The 15,315-nt window shown below is 47.9% G+C and overlaps 1 protein-coding gene across 1 annotated transcript; it reads right to left on the bottom strand.

The window, feature by feature from the left end:
* Positions 1 to 226: 226 nt before the first annotated feature.
* C1s (complement C1s) lies at positions 227 to 13,415 on the bottom strand. Its single transcript, XM_085687093.2, has 12 exons — positions 13,113 to 13,415; positions 12,165 to 12,300; positions 11,627 to 11,834; positions 11,258 to 11,435; positions 7,696 to 7,821; positions 6,676 to 6,875; positions 5,278 to 5,431; positions 4,328 to 4,443; positions 3,853 to 3,931; positions 3,224 to 3,355; positions 2,538 to 2,612; positions 227 to 1,399 (listed from the first exon to the last, which is right to left on the bottom strand). Exons 2-12 carry the CDS (start codon positions 12,185 to 12,187, stop codon positions 603 to 605), a joined length of 2,088 nt encoding a protein of 695 aa, XP_085543219.2. The 5' UTR covers positions 12,188 to 12,300; positions 13,113 to 13,415; the 3' UTR covers positions 227 to 602.
* Positions 13,416 to 15,315: the final 1,900 nt, after the last annotated feature.

The following is a 15,315-nucleotide window of genomic DNA, read 5'->3' as shown; positions in this document are numbered from 1 at the left end:
ATATTATAAGAAAATTAATTTCTGGGAGACATATTGGGGCAACTCACAAAGGAAAACTAAAAAGTCAATTCCAACTTCACGGTATTCAATAAATCTCAGCTGGGAAGAAGGAAAGCTGAATTCCCTGTCTGCATGCCGGTCACAGATGAGCGGTTGATGCCTGAGTTCCACGGCAGGATGCCCTGCCATTTCCCTCTCCTTCTGCGGCCCTGAAGTCAGCCAGAACCAGATTAGAAACATGCTTTATTGTAAGTAAATAAAGGGCTCCAAGGACTGTAAATGCAATCTCAAGCAGGTAAAAGAAAGGAAAGAAAAGTTAAGCTATCCCTGTGGAACGGCGCAAGACAGAAGGGCGTCTGCCATGCTGTTACGGGTCGCAGACAGGAACTCACAACTGAATCAGCAGCCTGTGACCAGAGCCCCGCCCCCGCCCGGGAGGATGACGCAGGAGTACGATTAGCACTGAACAATCTTGACAATCAAGTCCAGTGCTAACCGTACTCCTGCATCTTCTCTCCATCGTTGTGAGAGAATGGTACTGCCGTGCGGATCTGAGAGCCATGAGCTTGCTGTGCCTTGGAGGGGCTGGCGGTGCCCGCAGATTAGTCTTGACCGGGGATACTATTCTCCTGCATAGTTTCCAGTATCCAGTCCATGTAGTTCTTTACCTTCGTGTAGATCCCATAGGTCCCACACTTCTTCCCCCAGGACACCAGGCCTGCCACATAGAATTTGGGGTCCTGTACATTTGGGACCCGCAATGCAAAAGCCCCGCCGCTGTCCCCCTGACAGCTATCAACACCCTTCTCTCCAGCACAGAACATGTTGCTGGTGAAGACGTAGTCCTCTGCCCTCACTCTGGGGTTCTCCTCTTTCACCTGCTGGCACTTCTCTAAAGAGGTGACGGGTAACTTTGCCCCTTTAAGGTTGATAACAATGTTTCTCCTCTCTGTTCGGCCCCACCCTGAAATCAGCCCCAGGTCACCCTCGGAGGGATCATACTCTGGGGAGGTGCCTGGCAGGCAGATGGGAGAGACGGTGGGCCCCATTTTCACGGGGTCTTTCAGTCGCACCAATGCAATGTCGTTGTCAAAATTTGTCCGTGTGCTTAGGTCATCCCCCAGTTTCCAGTCCGGATGAATAAACACACGCTCGGAGGTGAGCTTCTGGACATTGTTCAGATGTTCCATTCTCACAGACGTGGACCCCACGTACATCGACGGGTCGGAATTTCCCTCCACGACATGGGCCGCCGTCAGCACCCAGTACTCGTCGATGAGAGCCCCACCAGCCCGTGGGTACTCAAAGAAGACTTGCCAGGGAAAATTCTCAATCTCTGCAGGGGATCCTCCGAAGATCCTCTGATATGTTTTAAAGGACTTAGTGGGCACTCCACAGACTAGATGGGAATAAGAGAAAGATAGGGAGGTGCAGGTGATACTGACCTCTGGAAAACTCAGCCACCCAACTATACTGTACCCAGTGGGTGGCAGAGTTCTCCAGCATGTCTTCATTGATGTCAATTGCTCAACTACCTCCACATTTGACTTATCCTAGAATGGTACTTTGAATGTCATTGGCCCCCATAAGCTTATAGGGAGTGGCACTATTAGGAGGTCTAGCCTTGTTGAAGCAGGCATGGCCTTGTTGGAGGAAGTGTATCACTGTGGGGGCAGGCTTTGAGGTCTCCTATGTGTAAATTATTCCTGTTGGTGTGGATCAGGATGTAGAACTCTCAGCTTCTTCTCCAGCAATTTGTCTGCCAACATGCCACCATGGCCAACCATGGTGATAATGGGCTCTGAACTATACGCCAGCCCCAATTAAATGTTTTTCCTTTATAAGAGTTGCTGTGGTCATAGTGTCTCTTCACAGCCATAGACATCCTAACTAAGACACCTAACGTCCCCTGAACATCTCCTTTGGCAGTGCCAAGCAGGCTTATGGTCGAGATTGGCTAAACAGGAGGCTTATGTCAACAACTGAACCAAACGAGCTAGCACTTTCCACTCTCCACAGTTCGACTCACAGCCTCTCTGCAGCACCCTTCACACCCAGGCTTGGCACGCGCGAGGCCAGAGATCCACTAGAAGGTCATGCTGAGAAACTTTAACCTCACCCAGACTGGAAGCAGGCTTTCTACCTCCAAATCCTGCTCAGATGAAGCTCTTATCTAGAGGGTGTGGAGGGAGGGGTCTCACTATGTAGCCTAGACTGGTCTCACCATCCTATCTCAGCATCCAGAGTGCTAGGATTCCAGGCGCACACCCCAGCGCCCCGCTCTGCTAGTGTGGTTTGATCTGTATTTCCCTAATGCCTAATGTGACACCAACTGTTGATGCTGGGAGACTTTCTTATTTCCCTTCAAGTCAGCCTGAGTTGATACAAATGAAGGAACTCCAGAACCCAGAGTTACTACCATACTCCACTCTGGGGTGCCAGGATTAAGTCCTGTCCTGAGAGGTTAGCTATTTCCACGTGATACCCGCTCCCCACATGTACATCTATGGCCTCTACCCACACCACAGCCCGATTACCTGGAACACATTTTGGCAGCTCTATACCCAGCTCATCATTCACCCAGCTCCCATTAGCAGCACAGCGATACTCCGCTGAAATAACACAAGGAACACAGGTCACACCCAGCACCTCTCTCCTGCAGCCTCCATTTACACAAAGATTCTCTGGACATTGAAGGGAGAACCATATCCAATCAGCTAGAAAAGAACCTTTGCCCAGGAGTGATGGCCCTGGCACTTAGGAGGGGGAAGCAGGAAGGTCCAGGCCAGCCTCTGCTCCAGAGAAAAGGCAAAGCCACCCTGGGCTATGTGAAACTCCATTTCATAAACAATGAATGGGAGTGGGGGTGGGGAGTGGGAGGAGGCTAGCCCAGGCTCGCCTTGAACAACTGCCACCTTACAAGTGTTAGGATTACACACCTCCATCGCCGTGCCTGCCCTGCGAATTCTACATGAAATAACTGGTCCAAAGTCGGATAACCACGTGAAGTGATGCTGCAAAGGAATTCCTGCTGCAGCTGTGACACCCTTCAATGATCTATCCCACAAGCCAACGGTGTCCTTAGACTAAGCCAAAAGGATGACAGTGTCTACTCTTTCTCGCTTCTCTATAATCTCTCTCCGACCAGAGAGATAGTGGCAATCACCCCTCCACCTCATTCACGCTCCTCCCTCTCTCTCTTCTCCCGGTAGAAGAAACCTACCGCCATGTTCGTTGTGTTCCATGTAGTAATGCGGCTCCTCACACGAGTAGTGAACGACAGAACCAAATAGAGTATCTTCCGGATCGTCAACTTTACCATTCTGAATGGGTTCTGGAAGACCACAGTCCACAGCTACAAGCAGTAAGAAAATGGATAGTCAGGACAGTCATTTTCTCCCAGGAAGAGTTAGGGACTCATTCGCTCCTCACTCTTCCGCAGCCACATCCATAACCACACCCATGATGAATCTTTCAACACTAGCTCTTTTGTGGCATCTTCTCTATCCCAATTCTCCAGCCCACTGGGACCTGCCAATCCAGACGGCCCTTGAAAGAGGCCAGGAGGAACCTCTGGTTGGCAGAGGCACCTGTGAGAGCCCAGAAATCACTCCCTTAGAGTTATCGACTCAGTACTCCATTGCCCCTTTCTTTAGAAGAAACACGTTAGCCTAAGTGGCCTAGGACTAGACAAGAGCTAGACAATCCTCCATTACAGGCTTTTAAAAAAAAAACCCACAAGCCATACTCTCACAAGCCTAAAAGGAAACCATGCGTTTGAATTCTGATGTGTCGATTATCCTGTTCCCTTTGGGAAGAGAAAGAGGCGCTCCACTTTGAAGGGACACCTACGCTGACATCGTAGTCTGGAATTGCTCCACTGCCCGTTGCTTTGACAAGTAGAATAGAAGAATGTTGAGCCAACGTTTCCCTGGAGAAAAACAGATGTCAACATTAATTTAGAAAAGCATATGGAAAATCAAATCCAATAACTAAATTGATCTCAGGCCTTCGATTAATGAGAAGTCCTCTTCAAAAGAGGCTTGGAGCATCTTTAGAAGAATAACTCTGAGCATCCAGGAGCTGGGGTTGGAAGAGAGCTCTGCCCCAGCATTTCAGCTCCCTTCCCGAGGAAGATTGAGGGTGGAGAGGGCAAGGTGGCCCAGGAGCTCCAGACCCCGCGGAAAGGATGGACACCCAGACCTCACCAGAAGGATGGACAATCTTGAGCCGTTCCTTCTATGGTTGATCTGGCAGCGACAGCCTCCGGCGCCCAGATGTCTGATCTGGAGCCAAAGACCAGAGAGAAGCCTCAACGGTACTTTACCTCCACAACCTCAAACCCGTCCACGCAGGATATCTTCACCACATCTTTAAACACGTATTTTGCCTTTTCAGGCTCCCAAATAGAATCGGCAGTGATCTCTCTGGGACAAGGGATTGCTTGGGGAGGACAGAAATAAGATTTTACTAAATGGTTGGAAACTGTGTGCTATTTTACATAATTCCCACTTTTTTGAGACAGGGTCGAGGTCTCTCCTCTCTCTCTCTCTCTCTCTCTCTCTCGCTTGCTCGCTCGCTCTCGCTCTCTCTCTCTCCCACCCCCCTCTCTCTCTCTGTATACCCTAGGCTAGACTGGAACTTGTTATGTAGCCAGGCTGGTCTCAGACTTGTAGTAATCCCCCTGCCTCTCCTCCTCCAGTGTTGTAATTATAGCTGTGTAATACTATTCTCAAACAGTCCCAGTCTTTAGAGGGGCTGCTGTACCAATGCAGAGGCCAGGAGGACACTGGGTGCCTACTCTATCAATCACTCTGTGCCTTACCCTCTTGTGATGGGGGATCTCACTGTAGCTGGAGCTTGCCATTTCTGCCTAGGCTAGCTGACCACCAAAACCCAGTGATTCCTCTCTCTCTGTCCATCCACTCCCAAACACAGTTTACAACACACATGGTTATGCCTAGATTTTTCTGTGGTACAAGGATGCAAACTCAGAGCTCATACCTGCCCTGCAAATGCTCTGCCCTGTCTCCCATCTCCCGTCCCATTTTCATACTTTCTAAAATCTTCCGCTGTCCTCAATTCTAAAGTCTACCGTTCCAATATGGCAAAGGTGTAAACGAATATGACGCTACTAATTAGCTACCCCACTCCCCGTTGTCTGTGTTTTCAAGACTCGCTAAAAGGTTACTAATCAGGCAACAGTCAATTTGTTTTGATTCTACACATCCAAAGAATTTAGTATCACCAATCAAAAAGGCACTTTTAGTTACTCACGGTCTCCATGGTAACGAAGTTTCCAGCCCTTCCTTTGCCCTGTTAGGTCAGTTTGAAAGACAATATCAAGAGTATTGCTCTGGGCTTCAATAGTTAGTGGCCCAGGGAATCCATTGCCACAGTAAGGACCAAATTGTTGATTTTTTGCAGCAAACTGAAGGGAAACAATGTAATAAAATCAGAAGAGAGAAAAATCTAAAGGAAAAAATTAAATGGGGGGGGTGTGAAAATGAGAGAAATGACTGACACAGTATAAAATCAGAAATAAGCAAACAAACCAAAAGATTCGCAGGAGGAAAGATCATTTTAATTCCAAAAGCTGGACCTGACGGTGCAGGCCTGTAATCACAGCTAGTTGGAAAACTAAGACAGGAGGGTTATAAATTAAGGCCAGATTGGTCAATTTAATGATAATCTGTGCCAAAATAAAGACTAGGGAGAAAATATAGAAAGGCTGCAAATGTAACTTGGTAGTAGAGTACTTGTCTAGCATGCGTGAGGTCAAGAGTGCAGTCCCCAGTTCAGGAAGTAATAAGAGGGAGAAAGAAATGAAAAGAAGAAAGGAGAAATCTCTCACTAGGTGTGCTGGCTAACATCTGTAATCCTAGCACTCAGAGAACCTCTCACTAGGTGTGCTGGCTAACATCTGTAATCCTAGCACTCAGAGAACCTCTCACTAGGTGTGCTGGCTAACATCTGTAATCCTAGCACTCAGAGAACCTCTCACTAGGTGTGCTGGCTAACATCTGTAATCCTGGCACTCAGAGAACCTCTCACTAGGTGTGCTGGCTAACATCTGTAATCCTAGCACTCAGAGAACCTCTCACTAGGTGTGCTGGCTAACATCTGTAATTCTAGCACTAAGAGAATCTCTCACTAGGTGTGCTGGCTAACATCTGTAATCCTGGCACTCACAGGAATCTCTCACTAGGTACGCTGGCTAACATCTGTAATCCTGGCACTCAAGTGGCTGGGGTGGGGGGAGTTTTTGAGAATTTTGAGGCAAGTCTGGACCACTTAAAACTCTGCCTTAAACTGGGAGGTGGTGGCACACACCTTTGATCCCAGCACTCAGGAGACAGAGGCAGGTGGATCTCTGAGTTCAAAGCCAGCCTGATCTACAGAGTGAGTTCCAAGAGAGCTGGGGCTACACAGAGAAACCTTGTCTCAAAAAACCAAAAACAAAACCAAAAACAAACTTGCCTTAAGGGAGGAACAGGATAAGTATTAACTGAGAGGGAGAGGAAGAGGTGAACAGAGGTCTGTGGTAGGGTGTTTGCCTGACAGGTGAAGACCCTAGATTCATGCCCAGAACCACAGAGAAAAGGGCTGCAAGAGGAGAAGTCTCAGCAATCTAATGAGTTAGGGTGAGAGCCAAATTCATCATCTACTACGCACAACTAAACTGTCCTGGCAGTTCCCCTCTGAGTCAGCTGGCTCCACATCAAAATCTTCTCTCCGGATGGTCACCACCACTCGGAACCCTTCCTCCAACCGAATCTGGTAGTCACATCTTGAGTTCTCCGGGTATGAACTGGGATAATTGGGACTTGCGATCTCCCCAATCAGGGTAGTGAATACATTCCCACTACAGTTGACTACAGAAGAAAGAGAGAGAGAGAGAGAGAGAGAGAGAAAGGACCAATCAAATATAGGGACAAACAAGAAGTCCCACCCTCTTCTAGTCCTCTTGTCATAAGCCCAGAGTGAAGCCTCCATGGAGCGAGCAGCAATGACCCACAGGGCCTATGAGGAGAGCTAGCCAATGCCTGTGCAGTGTCACTTGGCTTGTGACAGAACTTTTTAGAGTCACCAATAGTCTCTTTTACAGGAGTCTCTCTTTTCCATTTAGCTAACTTTACCCTGAAGCCTTGTGCTGTGGTTTGGACCTTAAATATCTCTCAGAGTGACACATGCTAAGGGCTCGTTCACTGGCCCGTGACGCTATTAGGAAATGATGGAATCCTCAGAAGGAAGGGCCTAATAGGAGGAACTTAGGTCACTGGGTTCTGGCCCTTGAAAGGGACACTGGTACCCCTGTCCCTTCCTGTCCGCTCCCCAGCTGCCCTGAGGTGAGTCGCTTCACACTACCACCTGTCTGTCTCCCTTACATAATGCTCTGCCACACCATGGACACCAAAACAACGGACCCAACTGACCAGGGACTGAAACTGCTAGAACCGTGCACCAAAATAAACATCCCACCCCTTTGTTTATCTCACCTTCCACAGCAGTGGAAAGCTAAGACACCTCATCTTCTCCCCCTCACCCCCACCCCTGAGGCTCCCACTCAGTTTATGGATAACTAAAAACAAGTGTCATTGGAAGGGAAAGCCTAATCAAAGTGGAAGGATGGACTAAGCCCTCAATCCACTCTAAATCCTAGGGAACATGAAGACCTCTTGATGCCAAGCTCACCCCCGCAATTCCTCATGTCTTCATAGAGGAAATATTCTGGGGGACAAGAGCAGAAGTAGCCACCAATGAAGTTATTGCAGAAGTGGCTGCAAGGGACATCTGCAAAATCTGTGCATTCATTGACATCTGCAAAGAGAAGAGAAAATTCAAGGTCAAGGACCAAGATCTAAATGGAAGAATGATGTTAAGCCCAGATCTTTAAGAAAGAGGAAAAGCAGAAAAGTCGTACTGATTAAATGCTCTCAAAGCCAGGCATGGTGGCTCATGCAAGTAACACCGGAATTCAGATGACTGAAGCAGAGGACTGTGACCTCAAGGCCAGCCTGGGAAACAGTGTAAAACCATTTCCCAAAGAAAAAGAGAGAGGAGGGGAAGAAGGAAAGAAGGAAAGAGAAGGGAAGGGAGGGAGGAAGGAGAGAGGGAGAGGAGGAAGGAGAGAGGGAGAGGAGAGGGAGGGAGGGAGAGAAGGAGGGAGGGAGGGAGGAAGGGAGGGTGGAGAGAGGGAGGGAGGGAGGGAGGGAGGAAAGAAGGAAGGAAGGAAGGAAGGAAGGAAGGAAGGAAGGAAGGAAGGAAGGAAGGAAGACTCTAATGCTCAGAGAGCATCATGGAAGAGGGGCAGAAAGAATGTAAGAGCCAGAGGAATGTAGGGCTGGGACAGTGTCTTCAGGGCATGGCAAGGCCCTTCCCTCTCTGACTCACTGCAGCTGTGATGACCTGCACAAGACTATGCTGTCAATATCCTGTCACGGAGTGGGGAGGGACTCCTAAGGCCCCACCCCTCCCTGAGGATGGGTAGGCAACTAATTCATTGTGGAAGAAAGAGGCATTTTCTTCAGTGGTGTAGCTATGGGTCAAGTGCCCTCGCTCCCATAAATAACCCCATGACAAGCTCTTGTGCAGTCCTAATGAAACTCACCTAGACATAAAAAAGACACACAAGCAGAAGATGGGAGAAGAAAGGAATCAGTAGAAGGGACAAGAGAGGGTAAAGAAGGCAAGCTTGGACAAACGAGTATGAAAATACCAGAAAGAAGCTCATTATGATGAATAGCTAGCACATGTTAATGAGAAGGAGCTAGGAGGGGGCAGAGATGTGGCTCAATGTTAAGAGCACTTGCTGCTCTTCCAGAGGACCTGGGTTCAATTCCCAGCACCCGGACGGCAGCTCACAACTGGTGTAGGAGGTCCTTCTTTTTATGTGTTGTTTATATTGGTTAATGAATAAAGAAACTGCCTTGGCCTTGTTAGGGCAGAACTTAGGTAGGCGGGGGGGGGGGGGGAGTGTTAAACAGAATGCTGGGAGGAAGAAGGCAGTGTCAGAGAGACACCATGGAGCTGCCAGAGACAGGTGTGCTGAATCTTTCCCAGTAGGTCACTGCCACGTGGTGATACACAGATTAATAGAAATGGGTTAAATCAAGATGTGAGAGGCTAGAGCTAAAGCCAAGCAATAATTTAATTAATACAGTCTCTGTGCAGTTATTTCTGGGTTAAGCTAGCCGGGAGGCAGGAACAAACAAACAAGCAGCTCCCTCCCCTGCAACACACAACAGTTCGTAACCCCAATTACCAAGGAGTTCAACACCTTCTGCTGAACCGTTCAGACACTGCATGCAGTGCTCATACATACAAGCAAGAAAACACCTACACACATTAAATTAAAAAATTAAATATTTAAAAATAATAAAAAATTTTAAAACATTTTAACTTTTAAATATTTATTTAATTATTGCATGTGGTATTTTACACTGCACGCATGCCTGGTACCCCTTGAGGTCAGAGGAGAGTGTTAGACGCTCTGGAATCGGAGTTACCAACAGTTTTCAGGAGCCATGTGGGTGCTGGGAACTGAACCGTGGCCCCCTACAAAAACAGCAAATGCCCTCAGCTGCTGAGCCATCTCACCAGTCCCGTGTTTTAACAGCTGTAAGCACTATGAAGCAGTCTCGCTCTAGACTCCCTTTCTGAAGTGCGGCTCAGAGCTATGTCGTCCATTATACTCCTGTGAAGACGCTCGCTCTGTGAGAAACCCTGGCTTCTCCTGCCTACAAAATATACAACACCCTGCCCAGCTGACACAGGCTGTGACTCCAGGACCCAGAGACTGGAGCAAGAGAATCAGGAATTCAAGGCCAGCCTGGGCTACAAGAAAAACTCTGCCTGGAAAAAATAATCCATGCCAGAGACAACACTGAAGTAAATATGATGGTGGCGTCATGAATGTGGCGTCCTCTGGGAAGGGGTGTTAGTGCCTTCGCCACCGCATAGGAAGCCGGCCTGACTGTAAAATCTGTTCTAACTTCATTTTAACCTGGAGATAGATGCAGAAGGACCAAGGATCTGAAGACTTGAATACAATAGAGTGCTCCATAGTCATTCTTACACAATTCTTGGCAGGTTATCAACATTCTCAGTGTCTACTTTTTCCCCAGTCCTGAGGTTAAGTTACAGAGGCTAAGGAAGCACTCTATCACTGAGCTATAGCCCCAGCCCTTTTTTCCTGATATTTTTTAAAATATATGATCATTTGTAGCCCAAGCTGCCCTTGAGTTCCTGATCCTGATCCTCCTGCCTCTACCTCCTCTGCCTCCTTAGTATTGGAATTACAGGTGTGTGCTGCCATGCCAGAATTCCAGCCCTCTCTTTCGTTTTAAAAAAAAAAAAATGGGAGACAGGGTCTCTCGCTACAGGTAGCCCTGGCTGTCCTGGAATTCACTCTGTAGACCAGGCTGGCCTCGAACTCACATAGATCTGCCTGCCTCTGCCTCCTGAATGCTGGAATTAAAATTAAAGGTGTTTGCCACCTCACCAGACTTAAATTTGCTTTTATGATTTATTATATTGCACATGCATGTGTACGTGCATGATGGAGGCGTGTCACAGCATTCACATGAAGGTCAGAGGACAAGCTGATGGAGTCGTTTACTCCTACTTTGCATGGAGCCTGGGGCTCGAACCTGGGCTTACAGGGCAACTATCTCGCCAGCTCTCTTTTACTCTTGATTTGGAGGATTAATTTGGAGGACAGGATCTTATTAGGCTGCCCATGCTAACACTGCATTCACAATCTTCTCTCTGAGCCTCCCAAGTGTATGGAATTACAGACCTGCGCCACCAAATCCTTATCTTTATATGAAAATAATGGTGCCTACTTTGCAGTGTTGGGCTGAAGATTCTGTTAGCGTAAGTAAGCCTTCTGATACAGTACGAACTTCACCGTGGTTCTCACCCGATTACTGCCCGCTGTCTGCCATTCCCGTTACCACCACTAACATGATAAAGTGCTTGAATTTCACCAAGGCAATTCATGGACAGACCCAGGGTAAGACCAAGCTTGTTAGAGATATAAACAGCCCTGGACAAGGTGGCACATACCTGCACATACCTGCACACTGAAGGAGAGACTTGAGAGCTTGAAATGTGGCCTGCCTGGGCCACATAGCGAAATCATGACTCAAAACAAGACAGAAAGGGATCTTTATCTAATACCGTGTGTGGAATTTTTCCTGCTTCTTGTCTCTTAGTTGGATCAGTGTGTCACATACTGAGAGTGAAGTCTTACCTACGGCAGCGTAATACGCAGCAAAGCCAGTGAACCGTTCTTCGTTGGAGAAGTCTGACTTAAAGACCACCTGGACTTTATTGTTCGGGATCTGAAACTCTTCCACAATGGGGGAGTTGGCGTTCTTGCTGGTCCTCTTTCCACAGAGTCTCCCTTCCTCGACACCTCCTGAGATTATCTAAGAGAACAGCCAAATTTAGAAGTAAAAATGGACAGAGAGACTAGAACCGCACTATTCACCGTTATTCCCAATCGTACTCTACCCCTGAGCCATGCCCCCAACCTATAGGACAGCTTGACACCACTCTGCCCCTTCTCGTGCCCCCATCCCTCTCTCCCCATCCATCTCTCGTACGCTCATAGAATTACCTGCACTGAGTCATATTCACAGTTCTCTGACAGCTCCATGTCCAGATGGGTGAAGTAGAGGCGAACTCCAAACCCCTCTGGAACTTCTATGTCCCACGTTTTCTTGATCTCATTGGGGTACGCCTGAGGATAGTTAGGGGACAGGATCTCCCCACGCATGGTAGGCTCAGCAGAAACTGATGCCAGAACAGAGAACAAGACAATGCACCTGGAAGAGAAGTGGGGACCGCGGGTACCAATGCTTCATGCAGAACTCTGGCGTCTGTCCGCAGGAGACCAAAGAGGAAGGGAAAAGGCATAGACTAAGCTTGGAATAAATATATGCAAAGTTAAAACTCAGGCTTCAGATCTGAGCTCTATCTTGAGAAGATGGGAAGCCTCATGTGGCAGGCCTGTGTGTAAGCCCCAAACTCTGTGGACAGAGGAAGGATGGTGAGGTCCATGCCTTCCATCATACAAAGTGAGATCCTGTCTCAAAAACATGAAAGAGCAGAAGAAAGTGGGAATGGAGTTCGTGCACATTTCTGAAGACACTTACCATGTCTCTGGTGATTTGTCCATGGCTCTCTGGACCTCTGACCTTGGAGCTAAAGGGTGGCTGGCCTGGCTGCCTTTACCCGACAAATATAGGCACCTGCTTTAGGGGTGATGGGCCACCCAGGGCTCAGTGTCACCTTTGAAAGAATACCAGACAGAAAGTGTTCTTATCAGTAACTGTCACCACAGGATACCTGTTCTCTCACACGCTCCCCTGTGCGATTTCAGCTGACTTCCTAGACCAGCACTGGGTCTCCCCCATCTCCCATAGCAGCCAGGAACCATCTACCAATAGTTCTGCAAATAAATGAGGAGTTTCTCGCTATCTTTGGTGCTGTTCTCCACCAGCTCCTGGCCCCTTGCATCAGATGCTCTCTCTGTATTTCCACCCAGGTCTGTCCATCCTGAACGCCCACCTGGGACTGTTGCCATCCCCTACCGTTGAAGCCAGCCTCTTTGACATATATACTTATTGCACGTGTTTCTGCAGCTGCCCCAATGGCCTCTGGTGGAAGAATGAGCTTCTTCCCATAGGGTCAGGGACCTTCCATAGGGACCTTGGGGGAAGGCTAATCGGAAGGAAAGTGTTGCCTCTGCTGTGGCTGGGCCACCAGGGAGAAAGGGACAGCTGACAAGAGGCTATGTCTTATTTTAATTTCCTGAAGTTGGTTTGTTTCGTCCTTTTTAAAAAGCAAGATGTCTTCCCAAGTTCCCAGGAAAGTCTTTTAGAAATTGCCTTTACCCCTGAAAGCACTGCTCTGTGGGAAGATGAAGCCGGTGTTGGGACGGGGGTTCAGCATATGAGAAGCCCTGCCTATATTCTACCCTTGCTCCGAGTTCCTTCCAACCCTCCATCTTTGCTCCAAGCCCTGCTCTACACGGTTCTCTGCCTTTCCTTGTTCCTCGATCAAAGCCTTGCTCTTCAAGGTTTGACTTTTAAAGTTGTTACCTTCCGGAGCTGATGGGAACACGTGGCTCAGTCTCCTCTCCTGCCACTGGCCATGCTGTGAAGACCCTGCGGCTCCAGAGGAGTCAGCCTCTGCAGGAACCTCCGCCCGACCTCCCTGTTCTGTCAGCTCCTAAGATTCCCTAACGGAGTGTGCATGTCCAAAATTCCCTGTTCCAAAACAAAGTGGGCTGGGAGACCACACCAGGGCAGGGTAACTCAGCCTTGATCTTAGAGCTCCCTCTGCTTTCAGAACAAGAACGGCGTCGGTCTCCTGGAGCTGAGAGATCCCGCTATCCAGAGCTCTCTGGAGAAAAGAGGAATGGGGAATTCTGAGATTGCCTAATTCTCTCTTTCAGCCAAAGGGCGTGTTTCACAGCTTTCGGCGAAGTCAGGTGATTTATCTTAAAAGCGGGGAGGGCTTGGTAAAAAGGGGGAAAGCTAAACTCAAAAAGTCCAGCCCTTTCTGTGAGTCACAATTAAGGGAAAGTCACTGTCTGAAGGCAATGGAAGCAAGAAGGCTCAGCTGAGGAAGGAGCCTGCCTCCAAGAACCTGAATTCTGCTCTCTCTGGAACCCAAATCGTTGGACAAAAAAAAAAAAAAAAAAAAAAAAAAAACCAACTCCTGCAAGTTGTCCTCTCAGACAATGTAAATGCAATCAGTATTTTTAAATTTAAAAAAAAATAGGTGCAATTCCTTATTCTTACCTGGCTTTGGAGACAAATTTAATGGTTGAATGTCACCTTACACCTGAGCCACAGATGGCATGGGCTCATGCATTTTCTTTTCTCTAAAAATACCATCACAAGGCTAGGCAAGGTGGCAGCAGGATTGTTGAGAACTTGAGTCTAGCCTGTGCTACATAGACATTATCAGGCCAGCTAGTGCTACATAATAAATTTGTTTCTTATTCAGTCTGATGCACTGCCATGATCCCAGTGATTAGGAAGTAAAGTTAGGAGCTATCAGAAGTTCAAGACCAGACCTCTCCTTGCATGGTCAGTTGGAGGTCAGCCTGGGCTACCTGGAGGGAGGGAGGCAGGAGAGAGAAAAAGAGGAGGAAAAAGAAAAATTCCATTGCAAGTTCACCTATAATGAGATACAAACCAGAGTCACTAAGCCACGGCCCTTCAGTCAGATGCATCATTTTATAAAGGCAATATAGATACAAGGACCAAAAATTAGCTGCCCCTCCCCAAGGCTGAGATAACAGGCCATTATCAAGATTTAATATTTTTGCGTACACTAGTCTCCACTTGTTTCAGGGGATAAGATGTGAACCGGATGAAGCAAGGTATCTATCTGTGCACTAGGCTTACCTCCAGTTACCCAGCGCTAGATCTGGAGCTATAAGGCAAGTCCAAGTTTAGGATTACCAGTTTTTACCCCAAGCAGGGTCCTTTTTCCTTCTGGAATTAAAGAACAAAGAACAAGACAGATGGGGCTAGAGAGATGGCTCAGTGGCTAAGAGCCCTGTTCTTCCAGAGGCCCTGAGTTCAATTCCACAACCATTTGTAATGAGATCTGGTGCCCTCTACTGGCCTTCATACATACATGCAGGCAGAACACTGTATACATAATAAATAAATAAATCTTACATAAATGCAGGCAGAACACTGTATACATAATAAATAAATCTTTTTTTAAAAAAAATGAACAAGACAGAGCCTCAACTGACGGGTGAAGGGGAAAGTGACTGCGGCGTAAGTCCAAGAGTTGCAAAGCCCAGGCCAGACGATCACCAGCGCTAGTCAGTCCGGTCCACACAGAAAGTACCAGTCCAGCCAGGGCTCCACACAGCGGTCCTGACTCCCAAACAAGAATAGAAGTGGGCGAGAAGTTCTCAGGAAAGAATAAGACTGTGAGGATGGCCCAGCACTTAGGAGAGCTTGCTGCTCTTGCCGACAGCCAGAGTTCAATCCCCAGCACCACGCTGGGTGGCTCAGAAGCCTAACTCCAGGAGATCCGATATCCCTGTGGCACTTATACAGTTGTGCACATACACATAAATAAAATAAGCCGTGGGCTGGAGACACGGCTCAGTGGTTAAGAGAATGTACTTCTCTTCCAGAGGATCCAAGTTTGGTCCCCAGCACTCATGTCAGGCAGCTCACAAGCAAATAAGAGAAAGACTCGAAGTCTGGGCTTCATGTAACTAACAGAGCATGCGTAAGGAAAGCTCACAAGTTATTTCATAAAGTCACA

Source organism: Myodes glareolus, chromosome 3 (assembly GCF_982192425.1).
Source record: "Myodes glareolus chromosome 3, mMyoGla1.1, whole genome shotgun sequence".
NCBI classification, from domain to species: Eukaryota; Metazoa; Chordata; class Mammalia; order Rodentia; family Cricetidae; genus Myodes; species Myodes glareolus.
The sequence above is the reverse complement of the archived record's forward strand: the minus strand, read 5'-3'. Positions and strand labels throughout refer to the sequence as shown.